The 15,192-nt window shown below is 41.4% G+C and overlaps 1 protein-coding gene across 4 annotated transcripts; it reads left to right on the forward strand.

Annotated features, from left to right (window-relative positions):
* Window positions 1-2,142: 2,142 nt before the first annotated feature.
* Window positions 2,143-12,262, forward strand: Esp (Epidermal stripes and patches). Of its 4 annotated transcripts, XM_053751690.1 has the most exons (10): window positions 2,143-2,356; window positions 4,144-4,249; window positions 7,685-7,767; window positions 7,979-8,081; window positions 8,152-8,674; window positions 8,767-8,947; window positions 9,041-9,058; window positions 9,351-9,680; window positions 10,378-10,518; window positions 10,623-12,262. In XM_053751690.1, exons 3-10 carry the CDS (start codon window positions 7,686-7,688, stop codon window positions 11,135-11,137), a joined length of 1,893 nt encoding a protein of 630 aa, XP_053607665.1. In that variant the 5' UTR covers window positions 2,143-2,356; window positions 4,144-4,249; window position 7,685; the 3' UTR covers window positions 11,138-12,262. The 4 variants fall into 4 exon arrangements, with proteins under 4 accessions (XP_053607665.1, XP_053607664.1, XP_053607663.1 ...); XM_053751689.2 differs by lacking the exon at window positions 4,144-4,249 and having other exon boundaries at window positions 2,145-2,356; XM_053751688.2 differs by lacking the exons at window positions 2,143-2,356; window positions 4,144-4,249 and adding an exon at window positions 2,429-2,588.
* The last annotated feature ends 2,930 nt before the right edge of the window (window positions 12,263-15,192 follow it).

Consider the following 15,192-nt stretch of genomic DNA (forward strand, 5'->3'; position numbering starts at 1 on the left):
GTATAAATGCTTGGACTTTGCCTAATGAATAGTATTTAACACCTGAACATAAGTGAACGAGTCTCACGACAATAAGCCTTTACGTGATAACATCACGTTGTGTTGCCCATTTAATGATCCGCGTGTCATTAAAGTGAAATAACTGTAATAATAATGAACATGGCATGGGCACTAAAACTATAACTTATTTCAGTATTTGTTATTGTTATCTACACCATTGATAGGCATGTAACGTGACACGAGACTGTTATAAAATTATTAGGAAAATAGAAAAATAATTACATACCTACGTGCATCGTAAGTATTTACTTGCGATGGTAAATATAAATAAAAGTAAATACGCAAACATTATTTATCAAGATATGGTTTGAAATGAAACTATAACTAATTTCATGTAGTACTGGTACCTATGTACTTACTGTGTAGGTGAAAACGCTAGTACTATTGATTATACCGTGCCATAACCGTAACACAGAGTGCTATCAATATTCGAACACGACACATTCAAGTTTTAATACAATTTATAAACCAGTTTCACATTCCTAAATATATTAGCAATTTTTTTATGAAAAGAGGATTTGAATGAGGCCAATGATAAGACAATTGCTGTGACTACATGCTGATCTACATTTGTTAATTTGCATCATCATGAATTATATTTAACTTGTCAGTTATTTCGTCTGGAAAATAAGAAAAAGAAGATTAAAATATTATATCTAAGTATGGTACTTGCATATCTAACTACCTATAGAATTTTGAGCGGATTTCTGATTGGTCGAAACTACTCCATATTTAAGGGTTAAACCATAGCCTATTTCGTACGCGATGCCTAACTACGGAGTTTCTCGGCCTATCCGAGAGCAGCTCGCGAGCGCGCAGTCAGATCACGGCGGCCGACCGCCAGATGAATGCTTCATTTACCAGCGAGATGAGTTCAGATTTATTGCCGTAACATGAACGAGGCCACTGTCGGCTTATCTCGAGTGGTCGCGGTCGCCGTCCGGGCCTGCTCGCCAGCTCTGTACGAGATGGGACTGATCCACACTATGCTTGTGTTGCTATACTATATACATTATACGTACCCATAATGACATCTAAACTACATAAGTAGTACAAACTAATAGGGCCTCTGTTTGCGTTTGTTTACATTCGCTCCATTTTTCCATGTATGCACTTGCTTAGGAACTTAACTGTTTCAATAGTCTATATTGTAGTACATAATATAATTACCTGTAGTCCTATATCTATCTATACTATATAATCTATACCTATCTAATAATTTATTGTTTTCATTATTTTGTGAGTCGGTGCCCACTACATCATCCTTCCTCCTTCATAGGTTTTAGAGATTCCATCCGCGGAGTGATGTCTACTTATTATATATTGATTACATCTCACGTTGACCCTAACCTTGTCTTAGTTTAGGGCCTCAAGCTGTTGAGTTATCGATTATAGCGAGCTTTTCAAGTTTCAACACTACCGGCAGCGGCGCGGCGCCTCACGCGAGCTCACCATTTATTAATTATTTAAACGTATCGTATCACAAGCCAGATTTAGAACACAACTAGTTTACTACGTAACTTACATAATATTATATTTTTACTAGGCGGGAACTTTGTTTTAATTAGTTATAATTACTTTGAAAAATTATGATATTTCAAATGAATTGTGATACTTATACATATATTATGTCTAGTCACGAAGTTGAGGTGCGTGTTTGTTGTGACACTATCCCGTAGCTGCGCCTCGCACGTCCTCACCCTCGGCCGCCGCGCGCCGCCCGGGCCGTGACGCCGTGACGCAGCCGGCTGCGGAGGGGATGCTGCGCCCCGCGGCGCGCGCATTGGGGTTTCCCGCACCCCATCCGGTTTCTACCTGGAAACCTGCTTGTCCAGTAATATTTCATTTTTTTAATAGGTTTTTTGAGTTTTAATATGCCTGCAAAGAAAAAATATGTGGTGAGTAGAAATTATATATTTATAAGACAGAGTAAAATAAAATGCCCACACATACAAATATAACGCTACGTTATTATTTTCTGCTTTTGTTAATCTTTCTTACTTTTCATAATCTCATTAAACTTGAAATGTTGTCACATTTGTTGTTGTTCAGGTAGTCGGCTAAGGGCACATCTCGAGATTTAGATAAAAGCGACATTGGAAACATGGAAACACCAGTCTGTGATAGAGCGGACGATTGAGGAGCGCGGCAGTTCTCTCGTTGGTGTCGACGCGGCCGCACGCGTCTACTCGCGCTGTCGCCTTCCACCGGCTCTCTCCGCTCGCTCCCGCCCGGGCCACATGCAGCCCCGCAGCTGACCCCGCCACAACAAGACAGACCTCACGCACCCCCGCAGGTCAGTGAGGTCCTCACCAGTCACACCTGGGCCTTTTCCTAATGCTCCCGACCTGGAACAGCAGTGAAATGTCGACCGAGCTATAATTACATCTTTTAAAAATCTCAATCGCTGTCAAGTGTAAAGTCAAATCATAGTCGCGCGTCGGCAGGTAGGCAGTGCTTACCGCGAGTGGAGCTTCCTCTCCAGTGCACACAACATCACACCGTGTTTCCTAGTGTCCCAGTGAAATGTGAGTCATGGTCGCATTCTTTGTTATTATCGTTCTAACAATGCTACAACGAATTAGTTAATTGTTGTCGTTGCTGTATTTAAACATTTAAGCATCCCATCGTCGTTGACCCTCGTACAGGCTGGTGGCTGAGGATAACTGACATGCCGACTGTCTACTATAAGTAACTTGAACTTTTTGTCCTGTATGTTACCTATACACGATTCTAGATTCTAGGTACTACACTGTCAAGGTTACTTTCATAGGACGCTGTAATGGCAAAAATAGGATATTATTTACGTGCACTGTAAGAAGTTTAAAAGTTCTGCTGTCGGTCAGTTTTGTAAAAATAAGAAGATAACTGGACAGGATGCTAGTTTATTGATTCTGTTAATTAACAACATAATTTATATGCTAATTAGAAAAAGTGTCGATGAGGCAATGCATTATTAGGTTCTGGCCAGTAACTTCACAAAAGTCATGACACAGTTTGAAACATGTTTCAAATTTTATCAGTAAGTATCAGTAAGTATGTTTTATCTCTGCTAGAAGCACATATTTTACAACAATTTGAAGAATAATTGGCAATTGATGTCGTTAGATACAATATCCATCTATTTACAAACTATTAATTAGATTTACTGTTTTGTGGCGAATGAGCTCGATATCGGGAAAGATATACCTATCTACCTACCTACTGCACTGAATCACACGATCAATGAAAGCCTATGCGGAGCCAACACCATCGCGCTCGCAGTATTGTCCGCGGCTGTGCGTAAGATTCGGTCGACAGCTACCGCTCGGCATTCCAATGTCTAAACGAAATCCACTGGATCTTTGACAATCTATGAATATGAATCTGCTATGTTCGGTGTTTTTCCAGTCTATTGTACCTAATACATAAGACAACACGATTATGGAAATAAAAACCTCATAATAAACAAGAACGAAAAGATAAACGCGAAAGCATGAAATCTTTATGATAATATCAATCAGGTATCACTGCAATTTTAATTTTATATATTGTATCTCCTCTAATCGATAGCTCTCACCAAGGATTTGTGTTAGTAAAACCAATACTAATTACGACACGAACTGATTTGACGTAATTATGAAATTGCAAAAATGCTATTTTCGAGACAACATTTATTGTCACGTGTGACAAAAACTCATGTCCGTACAGTTGAGGAGATTCTTCGTCCCAAGCCGATCCTGCGTGCGCGCGAATTTACAGCAAATAAACTATTTTTTGATAGACACGCTAAGAACTTAGGGTTTATTATTATTGTTTCTCCTTTTAAAAATACACGGCACAAAGTTCGGTACTTTGAGAGGATCCAACACGTAGAGGCACTTTGGAGAGTTTTGATGTTGTGTAGGTCTCCCGCCAAAACCCGCTCGCGGATATACCAATAAAATGATATGCCCATGAGCAGGTCTCGGCGGGAGTGTGAACTATTGCAGAATGATGGATAGAAGTACTGATTTATGGAATGATATTTGGATGGACTTAGTATGGGCTATTGCAGAGTTCGGACAACCGCTATAATCATGATAACTGACTATAAAGTGGCAGGTGGTGACTCGCCGCTCACTGGATGGGCCCCTCAAATCAGTCACCGCTATTGGCGACAAAGGGGCAACATTGGAACATTGGCGTGGGCGGCTAAGGGTGTAGAGAGGTGAGTCTGCGGGGCGCGAAATTATTATGATCCAGTTAGACGCCCCCGGCGTTATGACATTGTACACTTCCACCCTTCCAGCATATACCTAGGTCTCGCGACTCCGCTCTGATCGGACGCTATTGCACTTCCCACCGTTCCTCCAATATCCACACAAGTTCACATTACCTATTTACCTAATAAGTTTCGACGTGAACGAAGGACAAATAAACAAACAAACATACTTTCTCATTTAAAATTAGTTTTGTGGTATTATATTGGACTAGTATGGATATGGAAGTAAGGATTAGATCTGAAAAATGCAATACAAAAATATTAGTAGGGTCTTAGGTACCTACTTAAAATTATTAGGAGTAGAAATTGCATGTCATATTGAAAAACGATCTCTTCCGTAGAAATTGATGACAATCAGAAAAACTTTTTTTATTTTCTTGACGTAATTGACTGTTATTTAGTAAGTAACCAAAATTGGAAAAATAAATTAATTCTAAAATGTACCAAAAAAGGTGATAAATGTCACAAACATACCTAACACTTGTAGTGTGTTCAACTACTTACAATGAATTTTAGTTTCATAGGTAGGTATTTTGTGTTGTCAACATATATAAATATTTTGAACGTAACGTGCCTACACGACATACTAAATAGTTTTCCTGTAATCTTTTTTATATTGAATTAAAAATCATTCTCACTTCACGGGTAGGGGAGGTACCCTAAAAATATGTTTTTTCACGATTTTATTTGACCACTTTGTCGACGTGATTAATGTGTATACATATTTCTTTTATCTATGGTGTATACCATACCAAATTACATCATTATAGTTCTCTATAAAAAACTATTAGTAAATAGTTTTTATTTAGGTATTTTATTTATTTATTCAAATTTTTTTTACCAAAATGGTACATGGGGCGGACTTCATGCTAAAAGCATTCTCTACCAGTCAACCTTCGGGAATAACTGAAAGATTATTCATAGCGATGAAATCGCAGATACACGCCCGTCCGAGGAAACTCCGCAGTCCACGACCCGCGGCCGTGACCTCCGAGCTTGAGTAGCTAGCGACCACATCTGATCAGTTTCCATTGTCTGCGGTAATGATCGATCTGTTACCTGCTGCCTGAAATAGACAGCGGAGAGAATTGGGGAGGTGGTGAAGCGGAACAAGAGCAAAGCTGCCGTCTCATTCTCATGCGATTTCTATGAATTACACTTTTTGTATTCTAGTTTTACTGAGTAAGGTAGATATGTCGTAACGCTATTGAGTGTAATTTAAATCGTTACTAATAATAATATGGGGAATATTATCATTAAGAATTTCGAAAAATTTTACGTACTTTATTTAGTTACTAGCTTTTGCCCGCGGCTTCGCCCGCGTGAATTTCATAGCAAAATCTCAGTAATTTTTTTATCACGTACTCAGTAAGACTGGTAAACATATATGATTCAAATTAGCATTTTTTCTCATCTTTAGTTCAATTTCCAATTTCCCGCTGCGTGTCTCGGCCTGCAAACTTCTCCAATCCCACTTCCTGCTACGTAATGTAAAGTTGATGTCCCGTACCGTTTCCTACATATTGTGTCATCATGTTTTTCGCAATGTGTCCCGTCCCGTTTCCCACTACGTGTCTCCTTCCCATTTACCGCTCCGACTCCCACTCCCGCTTTCTGCAACGCGTGCCGTCCCATTTTCCATGACGTATTACGTCCCGGTTTTTTATTAACCACAAATTAAATTAAACATTTTTTGTATTTACTATTACTGTTATTTACTACAAAAAGAAAGTGTGCCAATTTTCAGCTTTTTATCTTGAAAATTGTATTAAGTCCCATACAATTTTGACCCCCCTTTTAAAGGGGTTGAGGGTTAATTTTCAGAAAAATCTGAGACACGTATTCATTACTTTGTTGTAAACAACCAAAATCCAAATTTTCAAGTCACTAACTTCAACGGTGTAGAATTTTCATATTTACAGTTTTTCACTTTCACCCCCTTCGGAGTAGAATTTCCAAAAATCCTCTCTTAGTGCTCACCTACATTCACCTACATGCCAAATTTCAGCTTCCCGCCCAGCAGTTTCGGGTGTACGTTGTCTGTCAGTCAGTCTCTCAGTAACGGAAGAGTTTTATACTGATATATTGATACATACTGCGCTCACCCTCTTCTGTTCTCATCCTCTCTCACTACCCAAAGGCTGGCTGGAAGTTGAATGAATCATAAGGATTAATATGCTTGTGTAATAATAATTGTAAAAATGCACCTTTTCATTTACAATATCTTTTTACATATAAAATGCCTTATAGATACTTAATTATAAAAGTAGTATTGTGTCGCGGATATTTTTATTGATCTACTAAAAACCTATATTTTTGTAGTACATTGTGTGCATATGTAATCAATGGTAGGGTAGCGCATGAACGTAAAGATTTTCGGTAGCGCTCTTTTTTCGGATTTCTTTATAAATGTTGATTGATCTGGCTGAACTGAAAAATTCTAAATTGATCATTAATTGATCAAACTTTCAGCGATAAAAAAATTTTGTTTATATTCTGTTTTCTTACAACCTTTCTACAAAATTTTAAACTAAATCGGCTCCGTGGATTGTTATTTTAATTTTCCTACAGGACCCCCCTCATTTTCCAGGATGAAATGTCTATCAGGTGTTAACTCGGTATTCTGAGGCATTTTTGATTCATAATTTAGTTTTTCAATTATCCTACGGGAACCTGACCATTTACCGAAATGAAATGTATCTAAGATGTTAACCCGGTATATAAGGTACCTACATATCAAATTTCAAGCAAATCGGTCCAGTAGATTTCGAGTGATGCGCGTTCAGACAGACAGACAAAAATTTCCAAAACTATATTTTCGTCATCTATATCAGTAACTAAGTATATTCCATGAAGAATTAAAAAAAATATCCAATATACAAATTTGGCCTTTCTTCAATTTTATTATATGTATTGATGATGATGCCTATGTGCGTACACGTGTTTCAAACCAAAATATTTGGACTTTGGATAATGTGGTATAATCTTCGGGTGTAAAGTAAGTAGGTATACCTACCCACTGGCGAAGTACGCGCGCGCAGCGCACAATCCAAACACTGGTAGTTGGTACGAGTGTGTAGTGCTAATATCGCTGTCACAATCATCAAAAATATCGCTTCCTAATCGGGCCGTTGTTTGCGCAACTCCTTAATTGTTGACGCATTCCAGCTCTGAAGATGATCGACATGTCATTGGGACGATATAGTTTTGCCCTTTACCAAAATTTTATGTTATTTTATACTGAGTGTTTACTAGTTACTTACTTAAAATACAATATATCCGCTGCATTAGACTCACTAGACCGAAGAAACATGAAATCGTATTTTTCTCTAGCTATTATATAGCTATAGCTAGCTAGCTAATGATGTTTGTTTGCTGCAGGATGATCCCGCGCCGGAAACACAACGCGTCGTCAGGCTCGCTGCCGCCGCCCGACGACAAGCACGCCAGCAACGACTACATCTGTCAGTCTACACCTCTTATTCTTTATTTTGCTATTTTGTGTCATAACTAAACCCAAAATTGTTGTATTCTATAGAAAAGTAAAGTAAAAGTTGATTGATGATAAAAATATGGAATTTAAATTCTTATGGTAGTTACGGTAGTAAATAAAAACTGTATCTCGGTAATTACTACTGCCTGCCTCTCATTTTCGTAATTAATGTTTTGTTTCAGTATCAGACGCAGGTCCCCGCGAGGGCTGGCGTTCGGCGCTGAAACGAAAGTTCAACAAGAAGACCCTTCACAAGCGGCTGCCCGTCACCGCCTGGCTGCCGCAGTGAGTAGCTCAGTTCAATTCATTGACTTATCTCACCTCTGCGTACTATTAACGAACTTGTCGTCTTCAGATATGACTCCGAGAAGGCGATCGGTGATTTGATAGCGGGCATCACCGTGGGGCTGACTGTGATCCCGCAGTCGCTGGCGTACTCCAACATAGCAGGGCTGCCGCCGCAACACGGGATGTATGGCTCCTTCCTCGGCTGCTTCATCTACATCGTGCTGGGCGGCTGTCGCGCCGTCCCCGCTGGGCCCACCGCCATCGCGTCGCTACTAACGTGGCAGATCGCCGGCGGAGTGCTGGAGAAGGCCATCCTGCTCACACTGCTGGCCGGACTCGTCGAACTCCTCATGGGCGTCCTCGGGCTCGGTTTTCTCATCAACTTCGTGTCCGGACCCGTGTCATCCGGGTTCACTTCGGCCGTGGCGCTGATGATCGCCACGTCTCAGGTGAAGGACCTGTTTGCCATCTCGGTGACGGGCAGCACGTTCCTGCAGCAATGGATCTCCATCTTCAAGAATCTACACGACGCTGCGCTGTGGGACCCTGTGCTCGGCTTCATTTGCATCGCTCTCCTTCTGCTTATGAGGGTGAGGTCATCCACTTGTTTGCTCTGTTTTTTATGTTAAAAGGATATAACTTGAGTAGCCTTCATTTATTTTTTCGTTTCTTTATGATCCAGAAAATTGGAATGGTTAACTTTGGAAACGCAAACCCCGACGGACCCAGTACACGACAAAAAGTGATGACAAAATGCATGTGGATGGTGGGTACTTGTCGCAACGCCATCGTCGTTATCTGCAGCGGTGTGCTGGGCTTCTGGTTCGTCGCTAACCAAGGCGAGGCACCCTTCCGGCTCATGGGTGAGTTGAGTATCGATCACTCCTAACTTATGCAATAATTCTAATAGCTCGATCTTGACTGACCGTAATTTCTTTGTTCTATGCCTACTCCAGCCGACAATATACGTGGCGGTTAGTAGTCATGTAGTTCAGAGCACTATCATTATGTAGGAGTAGAGTAGAGTAGTTTCGCCGCACTCGTCATATTAGTGTTCATATCAGTCTAATCCAATCAAAAGTATCATCCAACAAATTGTCATTAGATTATAGATTTAGATATATCAACAAAGTTAAATATTCTGAACCTGAAATATAAACTTGGAAAACGTATAATGTGTAGATAAATGAATGTATGTTTATGATTGTCGTCGTCGTTCCTACATGACGGCAGCATTGAGGGGTGTGTTTGTTTGTTTGCTTGTAGGGAGCATCCCGTCGGGCGTGCCGTTGCCGCAACCGCCGCCGCTGAGTTACGTGCGCGAGGACAACTCCACGGCTGACTTCCTCGACATGATCTCGGAGCTGGGTTCGGGCATCATCGTGATCCCGCTGATCGTGCTGCTGGAGGACATCGCCATCTGCAAGGCGTTCAGCGACGGGCGCACCATCGACGCCACGCAGGAGATGATCGCGCTGGGCGTGGCTGGCATCGCCAACGCCTTCGTGCAGGCCTACCCCGGCGGCGGCTCGCTCGCGCGCTCCGTCGTCGCCAACGGCTCCGGCGTCAAGACCACCTTTAATGGACTGTACACAGGTAACACTCATCTCAATCATTTAACTCAGAAATTAATTAATTTACAAAGTTTCTCAACTCCCGGCTCTGTGTACCCCGTAAGGGAATAAAGACGCGACATTGTATCTATATATGCCATACTGCCATGACACTAGCATCCGCTTAATAATACTGCCAGGGGTTTTCCACTTGCAATCTTGCTATGTGTCAATTATAACCAAAAGGCACACAGTGTCCTATGTGTTTTATATAAAAACGAGTTGAGGGCGCTTTTAGGGTTACCGAGATATTTTTTCACCCATATTAATATGGTCCATGCCATAAATATGCAATTCAAAGCAATAATGGCAATAATGCGGAAGAGTGTGGCCTCCCCGTGCGGAGACAGGATACCCCAACAGCCTTCTCTTTGTAGATTGATGCCTAATTAAACAGTGGACCCCAGATTCATTTAAATAAGTTAGCAATATACTTATTCTTGAACATTGTTATCAAGTAAACTGTCTGTAGCTAGCTAGATTGTGTAAGATTTGCTGCCGGTTTTTTTTAATTGGGACCACAACAGTGTAGATAAGATTCTGATATAAATTTCCTGTACACAAGAAACAACATGAATAGAATATGCCAATATTGTGCCAGTGATATTAGTATTAAATTCTTAGTATTTGCCCGCGGCTATACTGAAGTATCCTGAACTTGAAACAAAGTATGTTTGCAGGTGTGATGGTGATCCTGGCGCTGCAGTTCTTCACGCAGTACTTCGAGTTCATCCCGAAGGCGGCGCTGGCGGCCGTCATCATCTCCGCCATTCTCTTCATGGTCGAGTACAACGTCATCAAGCCCATGTGGAGAGCTAAGAGTGAATTATTGCCTACTTATTTAATATTCTTTGATTGAAATTTTTGTGACGATATATTCTTGCTCTTTACGTTTATGTCTAATTATCTTAAATAATTGTTCCAGAACTGGATCTGATCCCGGGCATCGGCACGTTCGTGCTGTGCCTGACGCTGCCGCTGGAACTGGGCATCCTAACGGGCGTGGTGGTGAACATCATCTTCATCCTGTACCACGCGGCGCGGCCCAAGTTCTCCGTGGAGACGCTGCGCTCGGCGGCGGGCGTGGAGTACCTCATGATCACGCCCGACCGCTGCCTCATGTTCCCCAGCGTGGACTACGTGCGGCGGTTGGTGACCAAGTGCGCGGCGTCCTCGTCCGTGCCCGTGGTGATCGAGTGCACGCACATCTACAGCGCCGACTACACGGCCGCCAAGAGCATCGAGCAGCTCACTGCCGACTTCCACGCGCGCCGCCAGCCGCTCTACTTCTACAACGTGAAGCCCAGCGTTTGCTCCATCTTCGAGGCGGTGGCCAAGCCCGAGCACTTCGTGGTATTCTACGAGGACGAGGAGCTGGAGCGGCTGCTGGCGGCCGACGAGCGCGTGGAGCCGCGCAAACCGCCGCCCGGCCGCGCCTGAACTCCACGCTCCGACCGGAGAGATCACTATTTTATGAGATTCGTTTGACTGAGAGTGAGATATTTTGAAATTAATATTAACTTTTACTACTAGATTCCTTATGCAAATCGAATTAAATTATATGTCTATGTCGTAGTGACGAACTGTAAATATTAGATACTGTTTCGCGTGTGCTACGTATCATCGATGAGGTAGTTAGTCGATGTAAAACATCCTTGTTACTTAATAGAGATTCGTATATTTTAGTAGATATTTAGAGGGTGAGCTGATGGCTGTGCGAGCTGTGATCGGAGTCGAGTCGCTCCTCGGGGCCGGTCTGTGATTCTAATAAAGAATAGTTACGATATGAAGGTGCACATTGCACGAACACACAATAGCTACTATTTTCTCTTATTTACACGATGTATTCCCATGGAAATGGCTACTACTATGCTTTGTGATAGTGTAATCTAATGTTATGATAAAGCGCCATGACGAAGCCATCACCGCGCAGTCGCTACAAGCGTCCGCCACTGCAGCCTCATGTTGTCGTGAGACCGTCTGGTGGCTGTTGGATTTAAGAGACCTTATTCCTATTTTTCCTGCCTTTTGGAGTCTTCTCAAGATGAAGCCAAGTTCGCTGTAGTTTAGTCCATTAAAATGGACAAGGTAATTTATGAACAAAAAAACAATTCAAAGGTTTGAAAGCCTTTTGTAAACAAACTTTAGAAAATCATTCGTAACGACTGCGCGGTAGTGTTTGCTCGTTATGGTTTATCTATTATTTATTTATATACGACTAAAGTACAAGTAGTTAGGATGTTATCATGTTTTATTGTATTAAGACTTAAAGCTTTAAGTGGTGCCAGGTTACGTCGGTTGCGGCAGTCACACACAAACAAAATTAGTGATGTCACAAGCCGTGGCTCGCCGGACCTCGTACTAGATTTATCCATTATTTTGTGATCCTTGACTAATGTTAAAGAATTAAGTAGTAAATTTATGAAATAAAGCGATATATTTTGGAACTTCGTAGAAATAAATGATACTATTTTAGCTATAATATCAGAGTATGCATGTGGTGTGTTCGGTGAAGAGTGCATTCAAGTTCCAAGAACAAATTAAACTCTTTGAGAGTCCTATAAACTGTATTTTTATTTTCAGCAAACCTTTTTTAGGGTTTCTCGTACCTTAAACCTTGATCTTGTCCGTCCGTCTGTTTTCGTAGTAACAATAATGTATGGTGAATCTGCCCAAATTCGCTGAATTGTAACACGATAATGTGTATTTAAGTTTATCAATACGTTTTTACCTAACCTACCCTAATAATTATGTCAAGCAGAACTGAATTTACTTTCCCATTATTTTAATTATATCTAGATATTTAGAAACCAAAAAAATTTTTTCGCCCAAACGTATTTTTGGTGGTGGATACCGACCGACGAAAATACATAAACATGAATGCGTCAATTGATTCGCTTTAGGTTTTATTGTATCATTTTACTTGTATTTTATTATTAAGTAGCAGATAAGAACAATCAGAACAATTTTTGGTAAGTTGTCAAAATCATTAGAGACTAGATTTTGCCCGCGGCTTCGTCCGCGTAATTTTCCCACGGGAATAGTTGCTTTTCCGGGATGAAAGATATCCATAGATACTTCAAATTACATGTAAGTATGCAAAATTTCAAGAATATTGGTTGAGTAGGTTGAGCGTGAAGAGGTAACAAAAAACCAAACAAAATCGCAATCTATTAGTTAGGATTGGTATGAAAATCACGGATAAACAATTATAATACAGTAATGTGAATTTTGACAGAGGGCGTGTTTGTGAAAATGGCGGCATCAATCCTGCACTATAATAATAAGTAGGACAAAAAGTAGGAAAGCGGACCCTGGGCGCCGACGTTCTGTGGCGGTGGAAGGAACCGGGACAACGCTCAGATGAGAGAGAGAGAAGTCAAATACGTACCTACAAAAAATAGAACGATTTCAATAAATTGACTACTTAATTTACTTAGATCAGAAATGATTTATAAAAAAAAAACAGAAGGAAGTTGAGGTAGGTAATTATAATAGAAGTAGATTATTGTATTTCTTTTTCTCTTCCCCCGTGTCATTTACATATTGATATGTCGCAGCGTAAGATTAAAAGGAACAACTAGCGCCATCTGGTTTGTAGTTTAACTGATTTAATTCAAAAGACGATATGGTAACACTGACATGTGACAGTTTTTCTTTGGTAGAATGTAAATATTCATTTGTCAGTTCAGTTAGCGAAGGAATGAAATGAATGATTGAACCGTTTCATTCATTGGACAAGAGTGGGATTCAAATCTTGTTCGATGGGCGTTGTCTTCTTGAGATTGTCTTTGCACTGGCGCTGTCGTGCAGAGTAGTTGTGTCGTGTATCTTTGAGATAGTTAATTTTATAGTTAGTGTGTGCACACAGATAGTGGAGACGATAGTTATTGCTTTGAGATTATGGTGAAGTGGCTGTGAGGCTAGTGAGATAATACAGCGGTGTTACTTTGTTATGGATTCTATGTGATGATACGCAAGGTGGCTTTAAGGTCAGTGAGAGAACACGCGTGTGTTGTTCGTTGGTGTTTAATTGTGATTGGTTAGTTAGCACGGTGGGTCGTGGATCAGTAGACGTAACTGGCTGTCACGAACAGACCCGTGCGGGGCGGGGCACGGATCCTTGCCGTGGTAGGTAGGGTTTTGTCTATGTAGTATTTGAGAGTTAGTAATGGATGATGATAATCCGCGACTATCCTCGTGATCCATTTGTATTTTGAGGTGTAACTTGAGATAAGAGTTCTATTGCCTGTTCATTGGATACTGTGTGCATTATTTTAGAGAAATACCCTCATCCTGACAGTTAGCTAAATAGAAAGTAAGAAGCCCACTGAGTCGGCTATGTTATTATTATTGTTTGTGATTTAACCTGCGGTCTATCGTTTTTCCCTCCGTTTCTCCGTCACTTCGTCAGATATATGTTTCTAGCGGTTGTGGTTTAGTGATTGAGACGTCCGCCTGAGAGATGTATAGACATCGACCACCACTTGCTTCCGGTTAAGGAAAAACATCATTAGGAAACCTGCACACTGGTTGAGCAATAAGCCCGCCATTCATTGGTCCATATGTCGATGCCTTAGTTCATCATACATGCTCTTTCGTTTGCACGTATTAAAATTCTAGGAAAATCAGAGTGATACAGTTGTAAAATTTGATAATGTGTAGGAAACGAATGTAATAACCATCTGGTTGGTTGGTTGGTTGGTTGGTTGGTTGGTTGGTTGGTTGGTTGGTTGGTTGGTTGGTTGGTTGGTTGGTTGGTTGGTTGGTTGGTTGGTTGGTTGGTTGGTTGGTTGGTTGGTTGGTTGGTTGGTTGGTTGGTTGGTTGGTTGGTTGGTTGGTTGGTTGGTTGGTTGGTTGGTTGGTTGGTTGGTTGGTTGGTTGGTTGGTTGGTTGGTTGGTTGGTTGGTTGGTTGGTTGGTTGGTTGGTTGGTTGGTTGGTTGGTTGGTTGGTTGGTTGGTTGGTTGGTTGGTTGGTTGGTTGGTTGGTTGGTTGGTTGGTTGGTTGGTTGGTTGGTTGGTTGGTTGGTTGGTTGGTTGGTTGGTTGGTTGGTTGGTTGGTTGGTTGGTTGGTTGGTTGGTTGGTTGGTTGGTTGGTTGGTTGGTTGGTTGGTTGGTTGGTTGGTTGGTTGGTTGGTTGGTTGGTTGGTTGGTTGGTTGGTTGGTTGGTTGGTTGGTTGGTTGGTTGGTTGGTTGGTTGGTTGGTTGGTTGGTTGGTTGGTTGGTTGGTTGGTTGGTTGGTTGGTTGGTTGGTTGGTTGGTTGGTTGGTTGGTTGGTTGGTTGGTTGGTTGGTTGGTTGGTTGGTTGGTTGGTTGGTTGGTTGGTTGGTTGGTTGGTTGGTTGGTTGGTTGGTTGGTTGGTTGGTTGGTTGGTTGGTTGGTTGGTTGGTTGGTTGGTTGGTTGGTTGGTTGGTTGGTTGGTTGGTTGGTTGGTTGGTTGGTTGGTTGGTTGGTTGGTTGGTTGGTTGGTTGGTTGGTTGGTTGGTTGGTTGGTT

Source organism: Plodia interpunctella, chromosome 11 (assembly GCF_027563975.2).
Source record: "Plodia interpunctella isolate USDA-ARS_2022_Savannah chromosome 11, ilPloInte3.2, whole genome shotgun sequence".
NCBI lineage: Eukaryota > Metazoa > Arthropoda > Insecta > Lepidoptera > Pyralidae > Plodia > Plodia interpunctella.

Coding starts and splice junctions, on each gene's coding strand:
- Esp (XM_053751688.2), top strand. Junction 7,768..7,978: donor CGCCAGCAACGACTACATCT/GTCAGTCTACAC, acceptor GTTTTGTTTCAG/TATCAGACGCAGGTCCCCGC. Junction 10,519..10,622: donor GCCCATGTGGAGAGCTAAGA/GTGAATTATTGC, acceptor TAATTGTTCCAG/AACTGGATCTGATCCCGGGC.